The following is a 24,143-nucleotide window of genomic DNA, read 5'->3' as shown; positions in this document are numbered from 1 at the left end:
GAATCTGCAGTCAGAATAATGCTCAGGCACCAGCCCCTGAACCTCTGTGACCAAGCAGAAGCCTTAGATCCTCTCTCTTTTATTGTCCTTTAAGTGTGGGGAGGATCCCTATTTCAGCAGTTGAAAACTCCTTGTAGCTTCTCATCATGGCAGTAAGCCCTCTGCCCTCCCCGCCCACCTCCTGCCCCCCGCCACTGCCCTGATGTCCCCAGAATCCTTGGTGTGACAGTGATGCCGTGGCAAATGATGACAGTCTAGCCTGATGGCGAAGAACCTGAGTTCTGGAATCAGACTGTTTGACCCAGATCCCAATTCCATCAAGTAACTAACTGTTGACGGTGTGGCTTTGTTTCTTAATCACTAAAGCTTGGGCAAGTTGATTACTTTCTCTAAGCTTCTGCTTCCTCATTTGTGAAGCTAGGATGAAAATCAAACAGTTCTGTGTTCTTTAAATGATTTAATGCATATAAAGCACCTAGTGAAGCCCTTGGCATACAGTAAATACTTGTATTAGTAAATATAAATATAGTAAATTTACTTGTATTAATATGAATTTGAGCATTTGGGTTAGAAGAGATTATTCAGTATGCCGTCCTTCCCCTTTGGCCCTTCTTATAAATTCACTTTATTTTATATAAGCTATATTAAATAATTTTGTTTGTTCTTTTACAAGGGTATAATAATTAAAATACATCCAAACAAACATCTTAGCAGTCACTATGTGATATAAATATATAGTCCATGAGTTAATGGAATATGAACATCTGAGCATCTCACTTACGCATATTTAATATTTAAATTGTTAATTAATACAGTCTTCATTTTCTTCCATTTTTGAGTAGAGCCACTTTGCCGTTTCACTTTTAACCTTTATTAATATCCGGAGATTACCTGAGATTCAGGAACTTCCCCTCCCAGCGTGCCTAGGGGTTCATGCAATGAAGGCTGTGGCTGTTCCCCAGCTGCCAGGTTGACAGGGAGAAAGGGGCAGTTTCCAACAGAAAGCATCCCATACACTACGTTCCGGACACTTACAGACCAGATTCAAAGTGGAATTCGATGGGAAATAAATAGCTGTTTTGTCTGTGACTTAAACCTCCTAATATATTTGTATTTTATATTTTTCCCTTCTACCGTGACACAAGAGAAAGCTATTATATATGAATGAACATTTAATACACTCCCGAATACTAAGGTAAAAACATGGACAAAATATGAGATTTGACTTGGCTTTTCAGTTTTCACATTAAATTTTGTATACTTCACTTTTGTCATACTAACAATAGGACTGACAGGACTTTGCTGACACTGAAGTCACGGGATTCGTGACGTCTGAACTCCAGCTCTGCCATTTACTGTGAACCTGGGAAAGTTTCTTGTCTCTTAATCTGAGCGTTGTATCTGTGATATAGGTATAATAATACAGATGTAGACAGGTTGGATATAAAGATTAAATTAGGTAATGAACGTAAGACAGTTCTTATAGTGCCTGGCATGCAGTAAACTGAACAAATTTGTTTCCATAATTACTGTTGTCATTAAATGCCTACAAATCACAGTGAGGGGGACATAATTTTAAAAAGTGAATAGCAGCATGAAGTGTTTGAGGATTAGAACTCAAAAGAGGTGAAGACAAGCACCATGTACCTGTCTTCTTGACATTTTCTAATAATACTAAACCTGTCAGTTGAATTATGTTACATTTTAATGAAACGGCAGAACACGAGAAGAGAATATATATTCATTTGTTAATATGTAATCCTAGGAGAGAGAACGTTCTGTATTTCCTCGCAGCCTTTGTATCTATTAGTTAATGGGACTGATGAAAAAGAGAAACTGGAAAGGTTATTTTCCCTCGGTTACTAAGGACTCTCTTCTTTCAGGTTAAAAATGTATTATTTTACTAATTTAGCGGATAGATTGAGGGCATAGCCTGTGTTTGGACTGGGGAAAAAAGGGAAAACATGTTTGTTTATCTGAGTTGTCTCTGCTGCATAGAAAGATCAGTTAGCTCCTTTTTTTTTTATGAGTTCTAAGGCTTTATTCTGTATTTCTATGAGTAGTGTTATGAACCCATTATGATTTTAAATCTTTGCGTACTTAAGGTAGTTAATATGAGAAGATCTCATTTGTTTTGAATGTTAGATAATTGTATCTAAGACTCCCAAAAAGGTTTATGACTTATAAACAGGAAACTTAGCTAAATATTAAAATGTGAAATAGATTATTATAAAATGAATGTTGCTATTCAGAAGCATTATAATTATTTACTGTTGCTTCATTAATTCTTAGCAATCCTTCAAAATAGAATTGTATTAAATGAGAAACTTCGATGATTCAAGAATTGTAGGATTTCCAGATTCCAACCTGGACCATGGCATTGAATCCTAAAAATAGCACTCATTTGGAATGATTAATATACAAGAAAAAAAATACAGTGATATATTTTGGGAAAGCCAAAGAACAAGATTAAACCTCTGAATAAAATGGTGGGGTTTGCCTAAGAAAAACAGCCATTTCCACTGTTTATCATCCCGGGAAGAGGCTAATCCTGGGAGTAAGTAAAGTTTGACTGATTTCAGTGGTAGGGTCAAAACGTTACATTCTAACCCTCTTTTTTTGTCATTATATAACTCTATCTTTTACTAGTTGACATAAGAAGAAATGTGTCCTACTTTGGGTCCCAATTGAGGACTCTTCTGTACCAACCCCTAGTTAAGATATCTATTCATTTTTGTTTATTCATTTAATAATTATTAGGCTTTGGGTAAGGTGCTGAGTACACTGGTATTCGAGAAAGATGTGCCCTTATGGAGCTTGTAGTATAAGTGAGAGAATTCATATTTTTAGCACACTGGTTGTGTTGCTCTTTGCTTAAGGTGGTTGGAAGAAACTGAAAGTTCAGTACACAAGAGACCTGAGCAGTCTTTTATTGTGGACTTGGAAAGGCTATACTCTTTGTTTCATAGCCACTGTAAAGGATGTATATACGAAACTAAGATGTCAGAGGAGTGCCGTCCAGACCCCTTTGTCTGAACTGTAGCAGGGATCAGATGAATGCATTGTGGGAGGCAGGGGGTGCTAGACTGTTTGGACTCAGAGCTGGGCCATAGCTCCAGTTTGTTCCTGGCTCCCTGATTGACATCTAGGGAAGTCAACAAAGGTCAACCTACCATAAATTTCATCTTTGGAAAAACACAGTATGGGGCCATTAGACAATCTCTTAGTTCCCATATATCTCATTGAGTTATTTCGAGATTTAAATGAGATAATATTTGTAAAGTGCTTCACATAGTACCTGGCACCTAACGCTAATAATGACAGATACTTTAATAGCCAATATTCCGTACCTAGACCTGTTCTAATCATTGTGTATTAGTTCATTTAATCAACCTATGAAGAACATACTGTCATTCTCTTCATTTTATAGGAAAGAAAACTGAGACACAAATTAGGTAAACTTTCTCAAGATCATGTAGCTCTAAGTGACACATAAGACCTCAATCAGTTATTTAGGTTGACACTTTCTCAAAGTGGCATTTTGTCGTTGTTGTTGCTGTCGACATGCTACTTCATGTTTTTCTTCTTTCTCTCTAGGTGTTATAGAGACTTCAGATCGACTGGACCGTGAGTCAACCTCCCATTACTGGCTAACAGTCTATGCCACTGACCAGGGTGTTGTGCCTCTGTCCTCATTTACGGAGATCTACATCGAGGTCGAGGATGTCAATGACAACGCACCACAGACATCAGAGCCCGTTTATTATCCGGAAGTAATGGAAAATTCTCCCAAGGATGTATCTGTGGTCCAAATTGAGGCATTCGACCCAGACTCTAGCTCGAATGACAAGCTTACATACAAAATCACAAGTGGAAATCCACAAGGGTTCTTTTCAATACATCCTAAAACTGGTACGTATTCGTACTGCTCTAAGAAATGTTGTTTATACTCTCCAGATACAGGGAAATTTAAGAATTTTCATCATTTGCTGCTTTTCTTTAGTTTTTAATAAATTGTTTCCTTTTGAGTTATTCAAAATAAGCCTTTATTGCCAGATGAAAATTTAAACCAAATGTTTTTTTTTCCCTTTGAATTTGCTTTTATAAAGCTATTTTATGATTTTGCTCATTAGTAGAGTTCCACTTGCAGGTTAAAAAGCAAATCGTTGTTTCAGTAATAGCTCCTAAATTAGTGATATATCTTAAGCTTACTGCAAATTCTGCTGCTGCTAAGTATTCCAATTTTTATGAAGAATATCAAGAGTTTATTTTACAATTCATAGTAGTTGTTTTTTTTTTTTTGGTTTTTGTTTGTTTCTTTGTTTGTTTGTTTTAATGTTGTTTAGAATTTTTCCATAAAGTAGCACTGTGTCTGCAGGCAGTAGGGGATCAGGAGTAAACAATTTTCAGATTCAGAGCAGTTATTTTCTTGAACTGATAATTCAAGTTTTCCTTTTAACTGTTTTCACCTCTCCATCTCTGATCCCCTGTTTCTAAGCAGATAGCATCTTGGCTCCAAAGTCCTCTTCTAGAATCCATATAAATTTCTCCTAATCTTTGTTCGTTTATATTGGATGATGCATCTACTTTTTTCTTTTTCTTTTTTCTTTTTTCTTTCTTTCCTTATTTTTACTTTTTTTTGTTTTTTGTTTTTTATTTTTTTATTACTTTTTCTTAATCCTTGGTTTGTTTTTTAATTATTTCACAAAAAAAGAGGTTCAATTTAGCTGTCATTTGTGTAGTGAAAAGTTAGCTATCATTTATGCACTGAAAACTTCCTATGTGAAATATTTTGCTCTTCGGTTTCTTGATTATAGAGTTAAAACAAAGAATCACCTTATGACATTGAGAAGACAGTTTATTTGTAGGAAGATAAAACTTCTCATCAAATAGATCACTGGCCTTTGAATCCAGGCATTTCCATGATTCAATACTTTTCTGTAGAATCTAATTATGAATTCTAAAGAGATTTACTATCGTTTACATACCTCTATCATGTCTTTGCTTATTATGTCTTTCCTTATTCTAGAGGAGCTTGCCTTTTTAGTTACTGGGTTGTCTATTTGATATATGTCAAGGAAATAATATACAAAAATCAAAATTAAGGAGGCATTCTCCACTTCTCTATTATTCTTTGTTATCCCTTTTATATACCATGTTTATTTCCTAATTTCCTTTGTTAAACTTAAAATGCAACAATTCTTAAGGTGGAAAAGGCTTGAGTTCAGTATTTGTAGACTATAATGCCTGTAGAAAGATACCTGATAGAGATCATGGGTGAGTGTAATATTTTGTCTCTTAGAAAGCATGTTAAAACGTTAGTTTTAAACTTCTTGTCAGTATATTTCAACCTGACATTCACAGAGAGTCTGTCTTTCTTGATATTTAAAAGTAAACGTAAGTTCAAGATTGATTTTGAATGTATTAGGATTTTCTTTTGCTTCATTGATTTTGAATGTATTAGGATTTTCTTATGCTTTAGCTCTTTGGCCAAAACTGATGTGCTGCTCCTTTGAAGTCTTAGAAAACCAGTAATTGATTATTAGGAATGTTTGAGCCATATGAGTTTAATTATATAAGAGAGAAATAGGATCTGAGCATTTTTTCTTTTGGAAGTGTTAGGGGCAGGATGTAGGACCCTGGCCTACAAAAAAGGGCTGGAATTAAGAAATTATACAAGAACGTGAAGACTTGAAGCAGCATCTATAAATGATTAAGAAAAGGCTTGTTTAAGCAGTATAGTCGTATACTCTTTACTGCACAAGTAGTAATGAAGTTCAGCCTTCTTTATTGTGAAATAAAATGAAGAGAAAAGCAAGAGCTAAAAAGTTAGACACTATCAAATATAAAAGAAGAAAGATTAGAAGTTTATTAAAATTTCAAAGGAGGATTTCAGAGTCAAGTAACTATTTGCATGAAAGTGGGGCAGGGGGGTAGGGGGCCAGTGTCACAGGCCTTGAGAAACAAATCGAGAAATTAAAGCCTTTAAGGTGGTAATTCAAGAACATAACTAACCCCCCTTTTAAAAATTGTTTGATCAACTAGACTTTAAAATGTTTTCATTTTTCTTATGTCTACTCTCTTTTAGATTATGTTAAGTCCTCTGTAAAGAGACAGGCAAGCAAGCAATAAATGGTCTTTTGAATATCTGAACAAATACTACTAGACATAATGTGTAGTCAAAGAGGAGGAGAAAGAGACTTAGAAAATTATGTATGTTAGCGCTATTGTGGGGAGCCTTGGAACCTACGCTATTTGTGGGGCCTCTGAAATCATGATACTCCTGCTGAGTTGTTATGTCTTGTGGAAACATGATTAATGTGGCATTGCCACTCCCCTTTGCATCTCCCTGTTCTGACAACTCTTAGGAAGCGATGTCTGCAGAGACTTCTTCTAGTAGTCCACAGCCAGCTCCCAAACCCCAGGGTGGGAAGCACATGCATCCTGCTGACAGAAGAGCAGAAGAAAATTCGTAAGGATGCATAAAGAAGTTTTATTTTCTTATGAGTAGAAGGCAGATAACAGTGGAGAATAACTACAATTAATACACAGGCATATGTGTTGTGAAGTATATTATAGATTATGATTAGTAAAGAAGTCTGATCACTCTATGAGTCAAGAAATAACCATTTTTCTAGGTCAAGATCAAGAAATAACCATATTTTAGAATGGGCAGTGTTAAAGAATATAGTAAATACATCTTCACAAGATCTGTCTCTAGACAATTACCTTCCCCCAACTCAGCACAAAAATTTCAAAATTTGGGCATGATCCTCAGTGTCCCAAGTATAATGCTTCAAAGTTTACATTTTCCTCAAAACCTTTAAAGCAGACTTATTTTTAATAGGTAGGTCAGTATTATTGGAGGCCAGATTGTGAAAGCTGATAAAAGGCAGTCTGGTAAAAGAAAGTTCCCGTGATTTGCTGACCCATAACACTACCTGGAGACCCTAAATCATGTTACTTAGTAATTAATGGCTGAATGAGAAAATCACTGGGCTGGAAATGAAGATATCTGGGCAATACTGAGGCTTTATCTCTGTAATCTTGGAGAAAACTGACTTCCAGGTCCTTTCATTTTTGTGACTAGTGATGTTTTTGCACTCCTGTTAAGAGAAAGTCATTTATGGGAAAGATGTCACAGCCTCTTCCAATTGCATATGTGACATTTGTTCTATAAACTATACAGAAGATAATCAGGGTTTTAGTAGATTAATTGATGTGTGTGTCTCTCTTGGATAAACAAATTCGATGAAGTAAAGTGAGGCTAACTTTACTTAACTTTACTTGGAGAAAAACTAAGGACCCTGATGATTATCAAAATGTCCAGCAGGCTGGAGAAAACCCGAATTCATTGCCATTCAGATCATTTGTTTATACATCAAGTATTTACTGAGCTTCTGTACTGTATACAGTACGTTAAGAGGTGCTTCGGAAGTTTGTAGTCTACATGAGTGAAAGAGGAAAGAGAAATGGATGGGTACAAGATAGTATGGGACAGGCTCTAATACACAACCCCGGAGGAAGTGAGCAACAGACTGATGTGTGATGAGTGTAATGAGGAGGATGAGGTCTTGGAAAAGTGACTGGGCTGATTTTGAAGGTAGTAAAAGTGAATGGATGGAGAAGAGGTCAGAGATGTTGGGGGACATTTTGAAGGAGTGGTGAGTTAGTGGCTGAGAGATAAAGTTAGATGAGTGTATGGGAGAATGGCCACACTTGATGGAAAACCTTAAATACCAGAACAAGGGTTAAAGGATAATATTTATGCTATTTTTATAAATAATGACCTATTTTCAAGTCTCCATGCAATCCCTTGGACCATTTTGTATACACATAAATCAGATGACCTCACTAAGCCATTTTGGAGAGGAGGAAAACATCTTCACAGTGCTTTTTTCTTCTTTTGTCATAGTATGCCAAAATATTTAAAAATCAAAACAAAACCTTCCTAGGACTGGGTTTGATGATCTGAATTTTGGGTATCAAATGACAAGTTTAAATGAATATTTTTTGAATGGTTTTTATCTTCTCGTCAAAGTTTTTGTGCTTGATTAAGGTGCCAGAAACTGTCTTTTGCATCTCAAATGGTTCTTAAGTTTATAAGTGGAGTGATGGGGCGTTTTTCTTTTTCAGAGTATATGGGCAAAAAGAGACTTGATCTCTTTCTCTTTTCTGGTACACTTTTGTTGACACCAGAATTTTTTATAACATTTTTTTCATTTATGTCCGATATCAGTTAGGGTAAATTTGCTTCTTTTAACATAAATGATGCAGTTGTTCAAGGTGGGAGACAGATAAGAGTATAGAATGTTAGATTGTCTGAGCCTTGACAGCTCCAGCCCCTGCAGACAAATGCGTCACAACTTGGTTTGCGGTATGTCAAGGACAGAGAAGAAGAGGAGTCACAAACAATGGGGACCAGTGTGTGCTTCACAGATTGCATTATCCACAAGTAGCCTCAGGAAACTGAAACCTTAGCAAAGTGTTTTTTTTTGGTTGTTTTTTTTTTTTTTTTTTTTTAAGTTAAGGTTATCAATTTGAGCTTTTGAGGAGTGATATGCAACTTATAACTGGCAAATAATTTTGAAGTGTTACTTTTTAGGTATGTGCATGCTTTAGAAAAGACCATAGTTTTATTTCCTTATCTGTATGCTTGGTAGTTTCCATGTTTTGGACACAAAGCAAGTATTGCTTATTTTTATTATTATTATTGAAATATAATTGCATACAGTAAATTGCACATTTAGCTATACAACGTAGCTATACAACTGTGAAACTATCACCACAAGGAAGCAGTGAACATACCCAATACTCGCAAAACTTTCCCCTTCCTTCTTTGTATGCCATCCCCCGCATTCCTCTCTGCCCCCATCCCCAGGGAGCCATTCATCTGCTTTCAGTCCGCACACATTAGTTTATATTTTCTAAAATCTTAGATAGATGGACACACAGGGTCTGTACTCTTCTTTTTGGTAAAGCTCCTTGCACTTATCTTATTTACTTCTGAGATTCGTGCATGTTGTAGTGAGTACTAATACTAGTACATTCCTTTTTCTTGCTGTATATCTCTAGTACAGATACATTACAATGTGTTTATCTAGTTACCTGTTGATGGACATTTGTGTTCTGGCCGCTTTTTGGCTGTTACAAAAAAGCTTCTGTGAACATTTGAGAATAAGTCTCTGTAGACATAAACTTCCATTTCTCTTGGATTTTACCTAGAAATGAGTAACTGGAAACTATCTCAAGGCAGTAGATCTTACCTGCTTTGTTTCTCTCCTCTCAGCGATCACCATCTTCCCTTGCTTGGTGTCTAGTGTCCCATAAACCATTATTTTATTTATTATTTATTTCGTCTGGGTTTTTTGTTTGTTTCGCGTTGGAGGGTTAATCTAACCCCCTACGTAGAAGTTAAATTATTGCTTTTTAAACTGAAAAAAAAAAATGCTTATGTAACTTTATGTAACTATATAAATATAAATATATATATACTATTAAGACCTCATTTAATATATAGCATGAATCTTCTTTTTTGTGTTTTTAAGGAGTAAAAATTAATTTCTAGATATTTTAAACAGAAGCTTACCAACCACCTGGGTATGTTTCTAGAGTTTGTAGACATGTAGATCACCATATACTTTTATCTGCAAAATTGTGTCACTGTATTGTACATAAAGCCCAGAATGATGATCAAGTTCTGGCTGGTCCTCCTTCCTCAGAACACCATTATCAGTATGTTCTGTCCATCAAGACTAGATAGTAGATGTGTGCGTGCGAGCCTGTGTGTGTGCGTCAGCATGTGTGCATGCACGTGCACATGTATGGTAATGCATTAACAGTACACAATTCAGGTCCTGTTCAGTTCCCTAGACATTCAGCTTTCTTCCTTAATGTATTAGCTATATTTTATTTTCTGTTTTCTTGCTGCTCTGGGTCTGGGGCCTCCCTGACTGAGAAGAGATTACCCCTCTCAGAGCTAGGTGATTCTTAGAGATAGCAAACGACTCACCTTTTGTATGAACACTGGGCCAGTCTAGACCTCATACTTGGAACCATGCCTTTAATTAGGCCACTGCTCCCTGCCCTAACCATCTCAGGGCCAGGTATAGGACAACTAGAGACAGTCCAGCCCCTGTGCACCAGAGCCCATGGAAATATTTCTGGCCAGTGCTAAGCCTGCTATGCTGCTTCTCCTTGGCCTCTGTAGACACCACAGTAACGGCTCTTGCCCACACTTTCTCTTTGCCCCCTCTGCCTTCTGACTGACCTTGGTGCAGCCTCACATGGCCCTGTGTGGTGTGTGGCATGGCATGCCTCTCCTCAGGAACTGTGGGTAACAAACTGTCTTTTCAGTGATACGTGTCTCCTGATCTGTTGGCCTCTCCATAGCTGAATAATAATAAAACCTACATTTTAAGACACCTTGAAGCAACTAGTGTTTACAGTTCCTTCCACTCATGTGTAAGCAAGTAAAAATACATTTTTTTCCTCATCATTTTTACATAGATGGTAGCATAATATAAACAATGATGCCCATCCTGGGTTTTTTCCTTAACAGTATTAGATGCTGTGCTGCAGATCATTATTGGATCTGCAGCACGTGGCATGTTCACATCTTGTAAGTCCTCCCAGCTTTCTCTGTGAGCTGATTTCCATCAGGCTGTCTCATGCCAGTTACCTTTCAGAGTTAGTTTGAAGGAGACTGCCAAAGGGAAACCAGCAGACCTTGGCTTTCCTTCTTTTGCTACCCTTCTGTCTTATTTTCTGATCTTCCCTGTACCACTCTACCACTCTTCTACCATCTCTTGACCTCACTTTTAGATCAGGTTGAGCAAAACTTTCATTAGGAGTCAGAAGGGCAGCAACAAGTATAGCTTATGTCTATTGTGTTTTATGTTACAAGCAACCTCACATACTTAATCTTTACAAGAAACTCTGTGAGATGAGTAGAGGTTACAAATACCAAAAGTCTGCTATCTTCCCATTTGTGTATTTTCCGTTTTATAAATAATAATATGACTTCAGAGAGGTCAAGGCCACCTGGAGGTGGGAGCCAGAAAGACATGAATTTCCTAACTGCTGCTTCTGGGGACATTGTCCCTCATTCACTCTCTGTGCCTCTGGGTTTGGGATGTAAATGTGGTTTGGGAGCCATTCTTCTGTTCTTTGTATTAAAGAATTCCTGAATTATATAATAGTTGCTTTTTAAGCTAATCTTATATTTATGATGTTTTCAGACCAAAAAGCACAAAGCATCTAAATAACACTAGGTGTTTTAGTTTTATTAACCATGTACTACAAGGATCATTGAACTCTTTCTGTAAAAGGCCAAATAATAAATATTTTAGGTTTCGCAGGTCATACAGCCTCTGTCACAGCCACTCTGCTCTGTTACTGTAGCAGCCATGGACAATATGGAAATGAATGAGCATAGCTGTGTTCCAATAAAACTTTATTGATGAACATTTAAATTTAAATTTCACAGCCTTTTCATGTGTCACAATATTTTATTTTTCTTTTGATTTTTTCCAACCATTTAAGAATGTAAAAGCCATTCTTAGCTTGCAAGCCATACAAAACAGGTTGGGAGTAGTTTCCTGATCCCTGATAAGTTGATATAGTTACTAGTTGGACTAAATCGTTGATTTATTTCTGAGGGGGTAGCCTATTTGATATTCCTGAAGCAAACATCGAAATTTTTTTCATTGTTCTTAGCAGTGAATACTTAGAAAAAATGATCTGAGTTTTGCCTTCTTCAGGTTATTAAAATTATTCCTTAAAGAAATTGTAGTTAGAATATTAGTTATCAAGGTTAAAATCTCAGAAGATTTAACAAGTCGATGATAAACTATTAGTCAGATCTCTTCAACTTTGAGAAATAACTATTTCTTGTAAGAAGTTAAAATATTTCCAAGTTTTGAGATTTTCACACTTCTTTGTGCTGATGTATATGATTGAAAATATTTCAGAGCTTGAAATTCCATCTCTCACAGTTGGCTGTATGTATACTTATCAAATCTTTACCATTTTCTCATTTTTTTCATTCTCTTATTCTGAGTTGAGATAGTAATTCTGAAATTACTAAGTTTTAGCTTCCTAGGCTTTGTAGAGGACAAGTTTATACAGTGCCCTGTTTTTCATTTGTTTATATGTAGGACAGAATATTTAATATAGAATTATTTTATGTTCAGTGTAGGAAATGTTATTTGATTACAGATAGATTTGGTGATGTCTATATCTATATAGTTTATATATAGTAATTCCTAAAGCATAAAAGCCATAGTAAAGCCATAAAATGCTATAGTAGTTATAAGTATACTGGATACTCACCCATGTTCTTGTCCAGTATCACATTACAATTATTTCTTTCTCAATCAAAGTAAATGACATTTTATTGTGGCTGGAACGGAGGCTGAACAAAGTGCAATAGGAAATAGCTACAGCTGCAAACAACTTCCAAGGGTTTCCGGTAACATTTGATAGCTGCAAAGGAAGGAAATGAAGGGCCAGTCACTTTACAATGGCAGGAATTCATTTAAAAAAAATAAGTTTACCTATTTGTAGTCTTTTTTTCCCAAAGATATGCAAATCCATTATTAGTAAGAATCTACATATTTTTCTTACCTGTTTCTCCTGCTTTTTTTTTTACTTTATAGTGAAGTCTGTTATCCTAAAAGTCTGAAAGAAGTCAAATTTTGTTCAGTGCCTTTTCTACACATGTCAAAATGATGATATGCTTTCTTCCTAAAATCTGTTAACCTTGAATCCTTTTGATAATTTTTTTAAGAGGTATTCTATTTTATTAGCATGTTGTTGAATATAATTTGCTAAAGTTATTCTAAGGGCCAGTATTTTAAGATTTTGCATCTAAGTGTCTAAGTGCGATTAGCCTTTTTTTGTCAACATGATGTTAACCTTACAAAACGGGTTGAGTCTCTTCCCATTTCTATCTATGCTGTATCTGACATTTATAGGAATGATGAAGGCAATTCCCAATAGATTGCATTTGGCTTTTGATCTTGTGTTTATCTTCAGTTTTAATACCATCAGTTTTCAACAAGAAACTGTAAGATAGAATTAAAACCAAAAGAGAAGTCTAGAGATTTCAGGGTGCAGGTCCCTGCTCAGACACTACTTGTGTGACTTTAGACTCATCATTTGATTCATTTTATTAGGGTTTTCTGTGGGACTCTGAAAGTATGAACTAAATGAGCTCTGAGCTCTTTTCCAGCCTAGACACTCTATGAATAGAATTCCATTTTTGGCTCCAAGCCTAATCCTGCCGGCACCAGCATTTCAGTGACAAACAATAGCTGCTCAGATGGCCCCAGCTGCCAGAAGAGCTCTAGACAGGCTGTAGTTAAATGCAGTCTTAGAACTGCACCTAAATAAAGGCAGCGCAATATTGCCGAGTATCTCTGAGCTCATGGCCTAAAGCTCCAAGGGGGTGGATGTCGAGTGATAACTGTAGGAAAAATTGAACGTTTCACTTGGCTTATAAAGCAGCCTGTGTTTTTAGAATGAGGCTCTGGAGGTTGCAGTGCCCAGCCTCCCTGCCCATCTTTGCATGTCTGCTTTGCTGTTTCAGTGTGGGTGCTGGTCTTACCTATGTTGAGGTGGGGATCCAGCCCTGGCTCAGGTTCTTGAGGGCCGGGACCACCCCACGTTCATTTATTGTAGCCACCATACAACCAAGCACCATCCTGAGTATGCGGTTGCTGCTCAGTATTCACTTTCTGGTTAACTAATACACATTTTAAAAATAAGTGAAATTGATACAATTTCCATTTCACCTGTTTGGAACAGATGATTTAAAAAGTTTGAACAGGAAAAAGGCATCCCTGGCTTAGTTTCTGTCCCTCCTCCTACCTGCCATGTCCTCTATCCACCCACTGTATAGTCCTCAAGACTTCATCTGTGATCTTTGTAAATTGCAGTAAACAGCCTTGTTCTGAGAACATTTTCACTTATTATTAAAGCTGGTTGTGTACAGATCTTGTAGACTAGAATGTCCCGTGGAAACGTGTGACAGAGTGACAATCATGTGCTGCATGGAATTCTACAGGTACTGTCTCCTGCTTCCCCATCTCGCTGTACTTTGCTTGCTTTAATATTTTATTTTAAAACATAGAATGATTACCAATTGTATTGTGTCCTTTATTTTCCACAGATTTGATTAGTCTCTGTAGTTTTTGTTAGCTTAACTAAAAGCGTGTTATATTTCAGTTGGGTACCATGGAAATGAAAAAAAAAATCAGGCACTAAAGTTTAAAATGCATATCTCATAAAATTCTAAAACACTTAACTTTTAACCCCTCATATCTTTTACACTTATTTTGTAGAGTTTATGTTAATTCTTTCTGATAGTAGGCATATTTTACTTTTCTTTCTTAGCCTGTCTATAAGAGAAATGAGAGGGCATTATGACCAAATAGAAAGGATAGTTTGGCAAATGTAGGTAGGGCAAGCACAGGTGAATTTTTTCTGACTAAAGAAAATATTTTATTGGGTAAAGTATTTTTTAAACTTTTTTTTTTTTTTTTAATCTCACTGTACCCTGAGGCTTGTGTTGCTTGTTAAATGAACTCTAAAAAACAAATGGTTTCGGTTTATTCAGAATAAAAGGGCCTTTTCTATCTTCGTCCTCAATTAAACAACTTTGTAATGGAGGCTTTGTATTTTATAAGTGTTAAGCTAGTATTTATAATTATTGTTAATGAGGTTACTGAAAAATATTTAGGCAATTCTTGTTTCATTATTATGGAGAATGAAAGACTGTATGACATAATAATATATTCAGTGATATAATTGATGTACAATTTGTGACATAATTTATATATTAATTTTAAAAAAGAATAAGACAGCTCATTTATGGTTCTCAGCCAGGGGTGTTCAGGAAGTCCCCCCAGAACTGAGGCAGCCTGCTTCACCTTCCTTTTGAGGGGAAGTATACAATTAATTTGAATTATTTGGAACATTTGGTACTTTCCTACCTGAAATTATCTTTGTGCCTGAGACTTTTTTTTTAATCTTCTGCCTTCTAGTTATGTATAGAATGATACCCTATAAAGTCATAACACATTTCAAATGAAGACAATAATAAAATATAGAAAACAATATAAGTGATTATCTTTAGATTATGGAATTGTTTGCCATTCTTACCTAATTCTTTACTTTCGTTTGATATTCAAATAAAAAAGATATTAAATTTCTAAGGCTACAGTAACAAATTGCCATAAACCAGGTGGCTTAAAACAACAGAAATTTATTCTCTCATACTTCTAGAGTCCAGAAGTCTGAAATCAAGGTGTTGGCAGGGCCACGTTCCCTCTGAAGTCTCCAGGGGAAGATCCTCCCTAGCCTCTTCCAGCTTCTGGTCGCTCGTGGCATTTTCTGGCTGTGGCAGCATCACTCCAGTCTCTTTCCCCATCTTCACTTGGCCCTCGTTCCTGTATCTGTGTATTTCAAATCTTTTCCTGCTGTTCTCCTAAGAGGACACTTATGAATTTAGGACCCACTGTAAATTCAAACTGCAGTAGTTAATTACATCTTTCAAGAATGTTTTTTCTAAATAATATCATAGTCACAGGTTTTAGATTGGACTAATTTTGGGGGGTGAGACCACATTCAACATAGTACAAAAGATATTTCCCAAAAAGAAAATATGCTGTTAAATTATAATCAATACGACCATTTAGATTGTTATTTCTTTTTATGTTGGAAAGACTATGTTTCATTTAACTTAGTTTTAACAGGATTTAATCATTTGGGTCAGTAGTTGCAGATTTGTCAGGAAGATTCTAGAAGCCGTTTTAGGCTTTAATAAGTAACATAAGAGCAGTTGGAATCTTGACGTAGGCTATCTGGCCTGCAGAGTTAGTTATGATCCTTAAACACTGTTTATCTCTTAAGTCCATAGTCCTATATATTTCTTTATATCTCAAATGGTATTTGGAGATACTTTGTTCCTAAATATGACCAGTAGTGATAATTACAGTGACTAAAAAGAATTCTGTGTTTAGGAAACTATTTGAATAAGAGGGCATGGATTTTTTTTTTTCTTCCAACTTTGTTGGCCCAAGGCGATTAGCATGGGGTGGATCACCAAATCTATGAGACTGTATAAGGTGAGACTTCACGAATGGAAATCCTGATTTGGGGGAGGGAAGGAAGTGGGTTCAACCCATCATTTCTTATGCTTCTATGCATACCTCTGGTTGCAATGGGCTAGAGCAAAAATGAGACTTAAAAACATTTTCTTTGGGAAGAATGCAACTATGATTCTAACTCTACTGCTAACTCTGACATTCAGGAATTAATTTAATATTCCTGAATCTCATTTCCTTGTTTTCAAAGTGCAGGATTTAGGTAAGAAGATTTTAAAAGACTCTCTGGCTCTAGCAAACTTAGTTTTTATAGTAAGAGGACATATTACAATGTATGATACATTCATTAAAATTTTGCTTCAGAAACAGAAAAAAATGTAAAAGATATGCCACTGTAATATTTCTAAGAAATTTTAAGTATTCATATACATGGCCAAATATTTGAGGGTTTAAAAAAATCCTTCATTTGAGACTTTCCAACCTAAGATTAGTTTCCAACCAATAAACATTTCTATATCCTTTCACTCTGACCTTTAAAATATTTTAATGTTGAAATTCCTTTAAATAATATACTTGTCAAAAGTAAAACATTACTACAATAAAGGTATGTATAAAGTAAAATGTAAAAGTGCCCTCTTCTCTCTTCCCTTCATCCTTTGGCCCATTTCCCAAGAGTAGATATGGCTAATAATTTGGGGTTTAGCCATTTATAAAGGTGTGAGCACATTCTACATATATGTTGCCATTTTGGTTTTTATAATACTCTTTGTGTAAAAGTCGCTTGAGCGGTGTTAAATTTTACAGTCTCCTTACTGGGATATTACAGTTGTTTTATTGTAATTGTTGCTGGTTCTTAAAGCATATTAAATGTCCTAGTAGCAACACCTGCTAAAGTAGGAGTTGACAGTAGAAAAGTAGAAATCAAATTTCCAGATCATAGTAGTAATAACACTGAAGAAATTACCCTGTCCACTCTGAAGATGCCTAAGAGTATAAATACTCCTTGTCACTAAATGGGCCACAATCAAAGTTCTTCTACTCAACAAAGAGTAGAATATATATTAAAGTGTTTCCGGAAAATCAGTGGGGAAAGCAGTTGATAATAGAAAATAGTATAGCTAGAGTACATACCTGTAGTCAAGGGTTAGTCATAATAGTGCTGTGATTAATAAACATTGTGAAAAAGATGGAGAGTCCTGAGGCGACACCTGCAAAAGAAACCACAATTGATGGAGAGAACATTCTAGTCCTAGAGTAATGTGAGAGGCTGATAACTCACCGAATAATTCTATTGTGTAATTGTACATATTAAATATATAACTGTGATCTATACATTTATAGTTATTTATGTGAGTTCTCTGAGATCAGACAGACTTAGGGTCAGATCTCAACTTTGCCATTTCCTGGCATTGTGACCTCTCAAAAGCCTCAAATATCTTTAAAATGAAGTTAGTATATTAGTAGCTGCCATTTGGGGTTGCTGTGGTTATTCATTGAGAATGGTGGACATAAAATGCTTAGCCCAGAGCCTGGTCCTTGGAAGCATACAATTAGTGTTGCCTAAAAAGTGAACTATGAGAAAATGGTTTAATACTCATCCCTCGTTTTTCGGTATAAGGGCTGTTTCCTTAAATGAATTGTATGTCTTTGAGGACAAGGGCCTTGTCTTACTTAGGCCTTTATATGTGTGGCTCAGAGTGAACTATTTGGGGGAGATATTCTGAAAATAAGTTGAATAATTTAATACAGACTGAACAAAGTGGGCGACTTTGAGATAGTAAGCTTATCACGTCATTACTCCTTATGAACATACATTTCATCAGTTAATTTTTAGGCATTAGCAAGAGATCATCAGAGGCAAAAAATATAAATTGGTAGATAATGATTTTTCAAAAGTCATAAACACAAAGACCTTGATTTCTAGATGTGAGGATGAAGCTGTAAACTAACAACATACCAAATTTCTTTATTGCCAGCTGCGCCCGGTGAAGTGGAGGCAAGAAAGAGGGAACATAATGGAGCAGTGTCGTCAGTACAGTCAAAATCCTAGAACTTTTTTCTTTTTTCACTATTTAGATTTAAGACATGTACAGAATTTGGATTTTGATAAATAAATTTGATATTACCGCTTCAGATTTTAACCACAGAAAAAGATTTTGAATATTGTAAATGTTACAGTTCTTTGATATGAGTAATTTGAAAGTGGAGACCACAAAGGAGCATAGATGATTTGTGACTTTAAATTTTTGAATTTTAAAAATCCAGTCTTTAGTCACACATGCCACAGTTTAAGTGCTTAGTGACCACATGCTGGGGACTGTCATGTTGGACAGTGCGACCATAGATCATTTCCATCATCACAGAAAGGTCTGCCAAATAGTGCTTGTTTAGAACACATGTTGCTGTGGTTCATACATTATCGCAAATAAGCAAAAGAATAAAAGAGCCAAAGTAATTGTAGGAGTTAGAGGATATTTTCACCTTCCTCTACTTATTCTCAAGTAGAATAATTGGAAAATAGTTCTAAGTAAATTTCCTGCCAAGCAAGATGAACAAATGACCATCAGTATTTTTCCTCTAGAACCATGACTTTCTTTTTCACTTTAGTTCTTAGAAAACTCCTACTATAGATCACAAGTACTTCTCCCATTGTAGTTGGAATTTCATCAAATTCGAAAATCCTTCCCCCACCCCCACTTCTCTAGCTGCCATTGAGTTGCACCTGCATTGCTGGTGTTTCAGACCCATTTTTACAGACCCAAACCTTCAGTCCCGCCTAGCTTTTCTTATTCATTACGTGGCCTTCAGACTCTGATGCTCTAGGTTTATTGAACTCTCAGCTTACAACCTTGCTAAATGATGTTGAGTAAGCAACTTAATCTCTGAGCCTGAAAAATTATTAATTAATTTATTATGGTATAGATATTGTCCTATATATACATATGGATTAAGTGAGATAATGTATTTAAAGCTTATAGCATAAGAACTTAGCATTTAGTAAGCCAGTAACCATTAGAGATGAGGTTATTTGATTTATTAGTTAGCTTTTGCTTTGTAGCAAACCATTCCAAAACACAGTAGTTTAAAACAACCACCATAACTTATTTAGGAATTTTGCTGGACAGTTCTAGCCTTGTCCAGGCTTTCCTGATCTCTCATGCAATGATGGTCACTTGGCTGGTGGGCTTCAGGCAGGCTGGTCCTGGATGGCTTCATTTGCATATTGGGTGGTTGGTTGGCTGGCTGCTAGAGTAACAGGGTTGACTAGACTACTTGTGTCTCATCACCCAACCAAGTTCTAACTTACTTGGAATATAAAGCCCTCAGCAACAGCCCTTGCTTTTCGCCCTCGTATTCTGTATGTACCCTATACTCTATCTTATTGTTTCTTGAATGTAGTCTTTGCTTTCTACCCTTCATCCTTGTCTTTTAAAGACTCTGATATCAAGGCTCAGTCTTAATCATCTCTACATTGAGTGGACAGCACAAAGTAAGTAATTGAATAAATACATAAAGGTAGCTCCACCTATGCGGACTATCTCACTATTTTTGCCTACTAATGCTCTAATATTCACTTTTATGTGCATTCTACTTTGTGAAGTCTGTTTGATCCCTTGAATTTTGAGACGTTTGGGGATGGTTTTTAGTATTGCTTATAAAAAATGTCAGAGTAAAATTTTCCTTTGAATCATTACAGTTAATCTGCCATTCTCTCTTAAATGAACTCTTCTCTAAATGTCTAAAGTGGCATAGAAAAGCTGAAATTTTTTTTTAATGATATTCATAAAACACAGGAAAGTTTGGTTTCTTAGTTTTATATACATTTATGTGGTAAATTTGAACTGCTAATTGGTGAAAAGATATGGTATGTGCTCTCTCAGCCCACCTACATTTATAATACTATTGGTCTACAGAATAGGGTGTTTTTCTAGGCCAAGTAAAGAAAGTTTTGTCTTATTTCTATTTTTAATTTAATGATGCTCTGCAGAAAGATAAAACACAGAGTTACAAAAGGCACTACTTATGTATGCATTTTCTTGCTTTCACCCACTCTATTTTATTTTCTAACTTGCTTTTTTGGACCTGTTAAATGAGTAATGATTAACTATTGCTCATTTATTTTCTTTGAATTTTATATAAGTCACAGTTCAGAATTTATGGAACATTGAAATGCCATAATGCAATAAATTATGTAATATGGTATGGGGAGGGGAAAATAAGTAATAGAGAAACTCTCATTTGGGCCTTAGGAAAACTAAATTCTAATCCTGGCTCTGATAACAACTGACTGGTAACCTTGGAACAATTTAACTTCACTTTGACTCAGATACCTGAGCATCTTCCTCCCCAGTTTGGAAATAGTATGCTGTTCCTATTAAATGTATATCCTTCTCAGATTCAGTAATAAACGTTACAGATGAGCACAGTGTTTAAAATGGATATTTAATACCTACAAGGTTAGTAACATGTACCGGATATATAGAAAAGGTATACTCTGGATTCAATTTTGAAATAGGTGTTTTATCACGTAGACAAGAGTGGAGGATTAGTAGGATAACAGAGTTGAAAATAAGTGTGAAATGCATAATGAATTCTACAGCTAAATTGGTGTGGCTAGCATGTGGGAGATTCAAATAGCATTTCTATGATGTTGAGCTTCCAGTGTGATTGATTCCTGTAAGGTAAAGTGTACCCCCAAAGAACACCCACAGTTTGCCTAGTATTTTCCTGCTTCATTCAGAAATTTTGTTTTCGGGGTTCATTTTGTATGAAAATTCCACCAGAAGCACGAACTTCCCCCTTCTCTTAGTGTGCCACCCCCAGAGGATACACATGCACAGCCTCTCCCTGGTGATGGCATTAGGGAAAGGCAAGCACTGTGACACTGATAGGATTCCTTTAGGTAGGAGTGCCGTGAATCGAGAAGGAAAGGGCTCTTCGTCAGTCTGAAATATCTTACATGTTTATGAAGTATCTTACATGGAATTTAACTGTCAGTAGCCACATGAGGCTAATGGCTACTGTATGGGTGAGCTCAGTTCTTGATCTTCGTCTTCCCTCCTGTATATGGTCACTCATTATATCCACTCTCTGTTAGCATGCTAAACAGTCTCCTCTTCATAAAAGGTATACCTTTCCTAGTCTACTTCCCACCTTCCTGGCTCCCACTTTTCTACAGTACTTGGAGGAGGGACTTCCTCTTTATCATTCTCTGCCCCTGGCTTCCGGGATACATGATTCTCTTCCAGCTATTGCTTCATAAGCTGCTTCATGGCTTTCTAAACATTCATGTCCCTTACTTTAATAAGATTGGCCCACCATTTTCTTTATTTTTTTTGTAGGCCCACCATTCTTTTTGTTCTTCCTGTTCTCATCTATGCTTGTGATATAACCCAAATCTGTCTGCCTGGGACTACTTCCCTGCATTGCCCAGCTGTGCCTCTGTGTGTCTGCTGGACACCACCATCACCTAGCTCAAATGCTATAAATTTCTATCATTATTTCTAAGTTTAATGTAGTTTATGTGTGTATTCTCTTATTGAATACATATTTTAAATTTTGCTCTTTATAGTTTTAAGAAATTCATGTGTTCATACAAGTGTTTTTTGAGAGGCATAGCAGTGTAGCCAAGATATACATGAAAGACAAAGTCTCTGTCCTCATAGGCCTTGCAGTATACAAAAGACTTTTAAATGAGCGACTGTAATAAATAAATGAGTAAGTGAGTGAGTGAATGAGTGACCGACTGTAGTACCATTGGGTGATGTTAAGATGGAGGAAATAGAAGAGCTTGGAGAACCCATCTGTGGGACCCCTAGCAGGCCTGTCAGGGAAGACTTCAGTAGTGATGTTTAAGCTGAAAGGTGAAAGAGTGGACAGGAGTAGCTAGGCTAGAATGAATAAGAAAGGAATATTAGAATTCACTGAGTTTGAATGGAATTAAGCTTTCATTTGAGTTAACAGAGGAGAGTTCATTTGGAACGTATAGAAAATGCAAGTAATTCCAAGGAGAGGTCAGGTCGACTGTCCTCGAATTGGTAGCATGGATGTAGGTACATCTGAATTAGCAGTTTGGCGTGCTGTAAGTAAACTGCGAAGTGGGGAATTTTCTTTGCTCATGGATATTTGTATATTTGCTAGGGAAAGTTATTTGCTAATGGATATTTGTGCATTGAATGATTGTGCTCTACAGAAGCAGAATACTATTTTGCTGTGAACATGGCAAGCTGTTGTCCCTTGTGAAGTTACCATTGATAACTTTTTGATGGGCACATTAGGACAATTAGATGGGCCTAATCACAGTGATTTTCTGTCATTCTTGAACTACGTAAAACCACAATCAGAAGGGGGTGGTAAACTTTTGATAGGAAAAAAAATTAACTTTAAAAAGGTTTTTAAGTAATGAAAATTGAGCTTGTGTGCTAAAGCAACATTTTCTCACTATTAAGCATTGTGAAGCATTTTCGTTTTACCTCTTTTAATATATAAGTATGGTTTGGGAAAAACCCTAGATTCTAGCTTACAATAATAGTCTTTTGTTGTTCTTATTAAAGAGAGCACCACTGCATTGAAGAGTGGGGAAGATAATGTTGATTTAAATTCTTAGTGACTAAGAAAAAAACTTCAAATTAAATGAAAACAAACCTTTCATTTACAAATTTAGAGAAACATTTTGGATAGCCTTTAATTGGTAGTTGTGTGAAATTGGTTAGGAGAATAGGAGAAAATCCATCAGACTGACTGATAAAAGCTTTTCCTAAATGTAAATTTTCTGAAGCATTTCTCTGTTGAAAAACCACAGAGAGCCGGGCAGGAGGAAGATTAGCCCTGGTTGTCTTGCCACGTGAGGCTTTACCTGAGCTACTCAGTGTGCACCTGTCCGTTATTAACACAGGCTGTAGAATATATTCTAGTGGTTGGTGAATTTTGTTTGTATTTTTTTTGTAAAGTACAAGCATATATTTAATATATTTTGATGGTCTTCTAGGTTCCAGCATATGTTAACATTTTAGCAGACAGTTATTAAAGTTCTAGAGATAGAAACTAGATATTCTCGTTTGATAGAAAAATCAAAGAAATAAGAGGTTTCTTTGAGGATCATTTATTTTCTTCTTTTATTGGAAATTAAATGATTGTTATTTGATCAGCAGTACCTGGAAAATTACATTACTTGTAACAATTCTTCATTTTTTGAGAGTAGACGATTCAAAGGTAATAAAGCATAGTTAACATTATATTTTCCAATGGTCCTTTTTAATAGAGTTATAGAAGTTATTTCTGTCAATTCCTAATCATCTCTGCAGAAGTTAAAGGAAATATGGATGAGATTGAAATCATGAATAACTTCACTTTCGAAATATCTTTTCTGACAAAATGGAGAAACTATTAAGCAAAAATTGTAACTGATATGAGTTTAACTTTCTTGATTCTTCTGTCATTTATCTAATGTGTTTAAGAGTTATTAAAAATAAGAAAGTATAAAGTATATTGTTTGTAAATATAATAGTTAACTCTCCCTGTATTAATCATTTATTTTTCCTTGGGAATAAATTAGATTTGCTTACACTTTTATACTCAGTGTGGTAATGTGAGGTTACGGTTTATTTTGTGAGAATTAACGAGCTGTTATCATTTTACAGGCCTTATCACAACTACATCAAGGAAACTAGACCGAGAGCAGCAAGACGAACACATATTAGAAGTAAGCATTTCTTTGTTTTTAATTATTTTTTAAATGTTATAATTATAAATATCATGGGAAAGAGCAGTCTTGTTCACATTAACCAGTATTCATAGCTGTTACTATTTTCTTATATCAGCTTCTGGTCATTAATAAAAAGGAAAATAAAAGAAACATTGTGAGTATACTTTGTGTCCCTTTACACCCTTTTTATCTCCAGAACACAAGACAGCTGTCTTAAGTTCCATTTTGATTTTTATACTTTATACATGCACAGACACGCACAAGCAAACAAAACTGAAAACAATTATTTGAATTTCATTTTCATTTGCAGAAGTGATGTTTTTCTCTAT

The 24,143-nt window shown here is 35.7% G+C and overlaps 1 protein-coding gene across 6 annotated transcripts in view; it reads left to right on the top strand.

The window, feature by feature from the left end:
- Positions 1–24,143, top strand: part of FAT1 (FAT atypical cadherin 1) — a 126,092-nt gene that overhangs the window by 53,764 nt on the left and 48,185 nt on the right. For all 6 annotated transcript variants that reach the window (XM_015592830.2, XM_015592829.2, XM_015592833.2 and 3 more), the window contains exons 3-4: positions 3,598–3,912; positions 23,750–23,811. In XM_015592830.2, the coding sequence (XP_015448316.1) occupies positions 3,598–3,912; positions 23,750–23,811 (377 nt within the window). The remainder of the gene's footprint in view (positions 1–3,597; positions 3,913–23,749; positions 23,812–24,143) is intronic.

This window comes from Pteropus alecto, unplaced genomic scaffold (assembly GCF_000325575.1).
Source record: "Pteropus alecto unplaced genomic scaffold, ASM32557v1 scaffold24, whole genome shotgun sequence".
NCBI lineage: Eukaryota > Metazoa > Chordata > Mammalia > Chiroptera > Pteropodidae > Pteropus > Pteropus alecto.
This window is presented reverse-complemented; position numbering and strand designations above follow the sequence as displayed.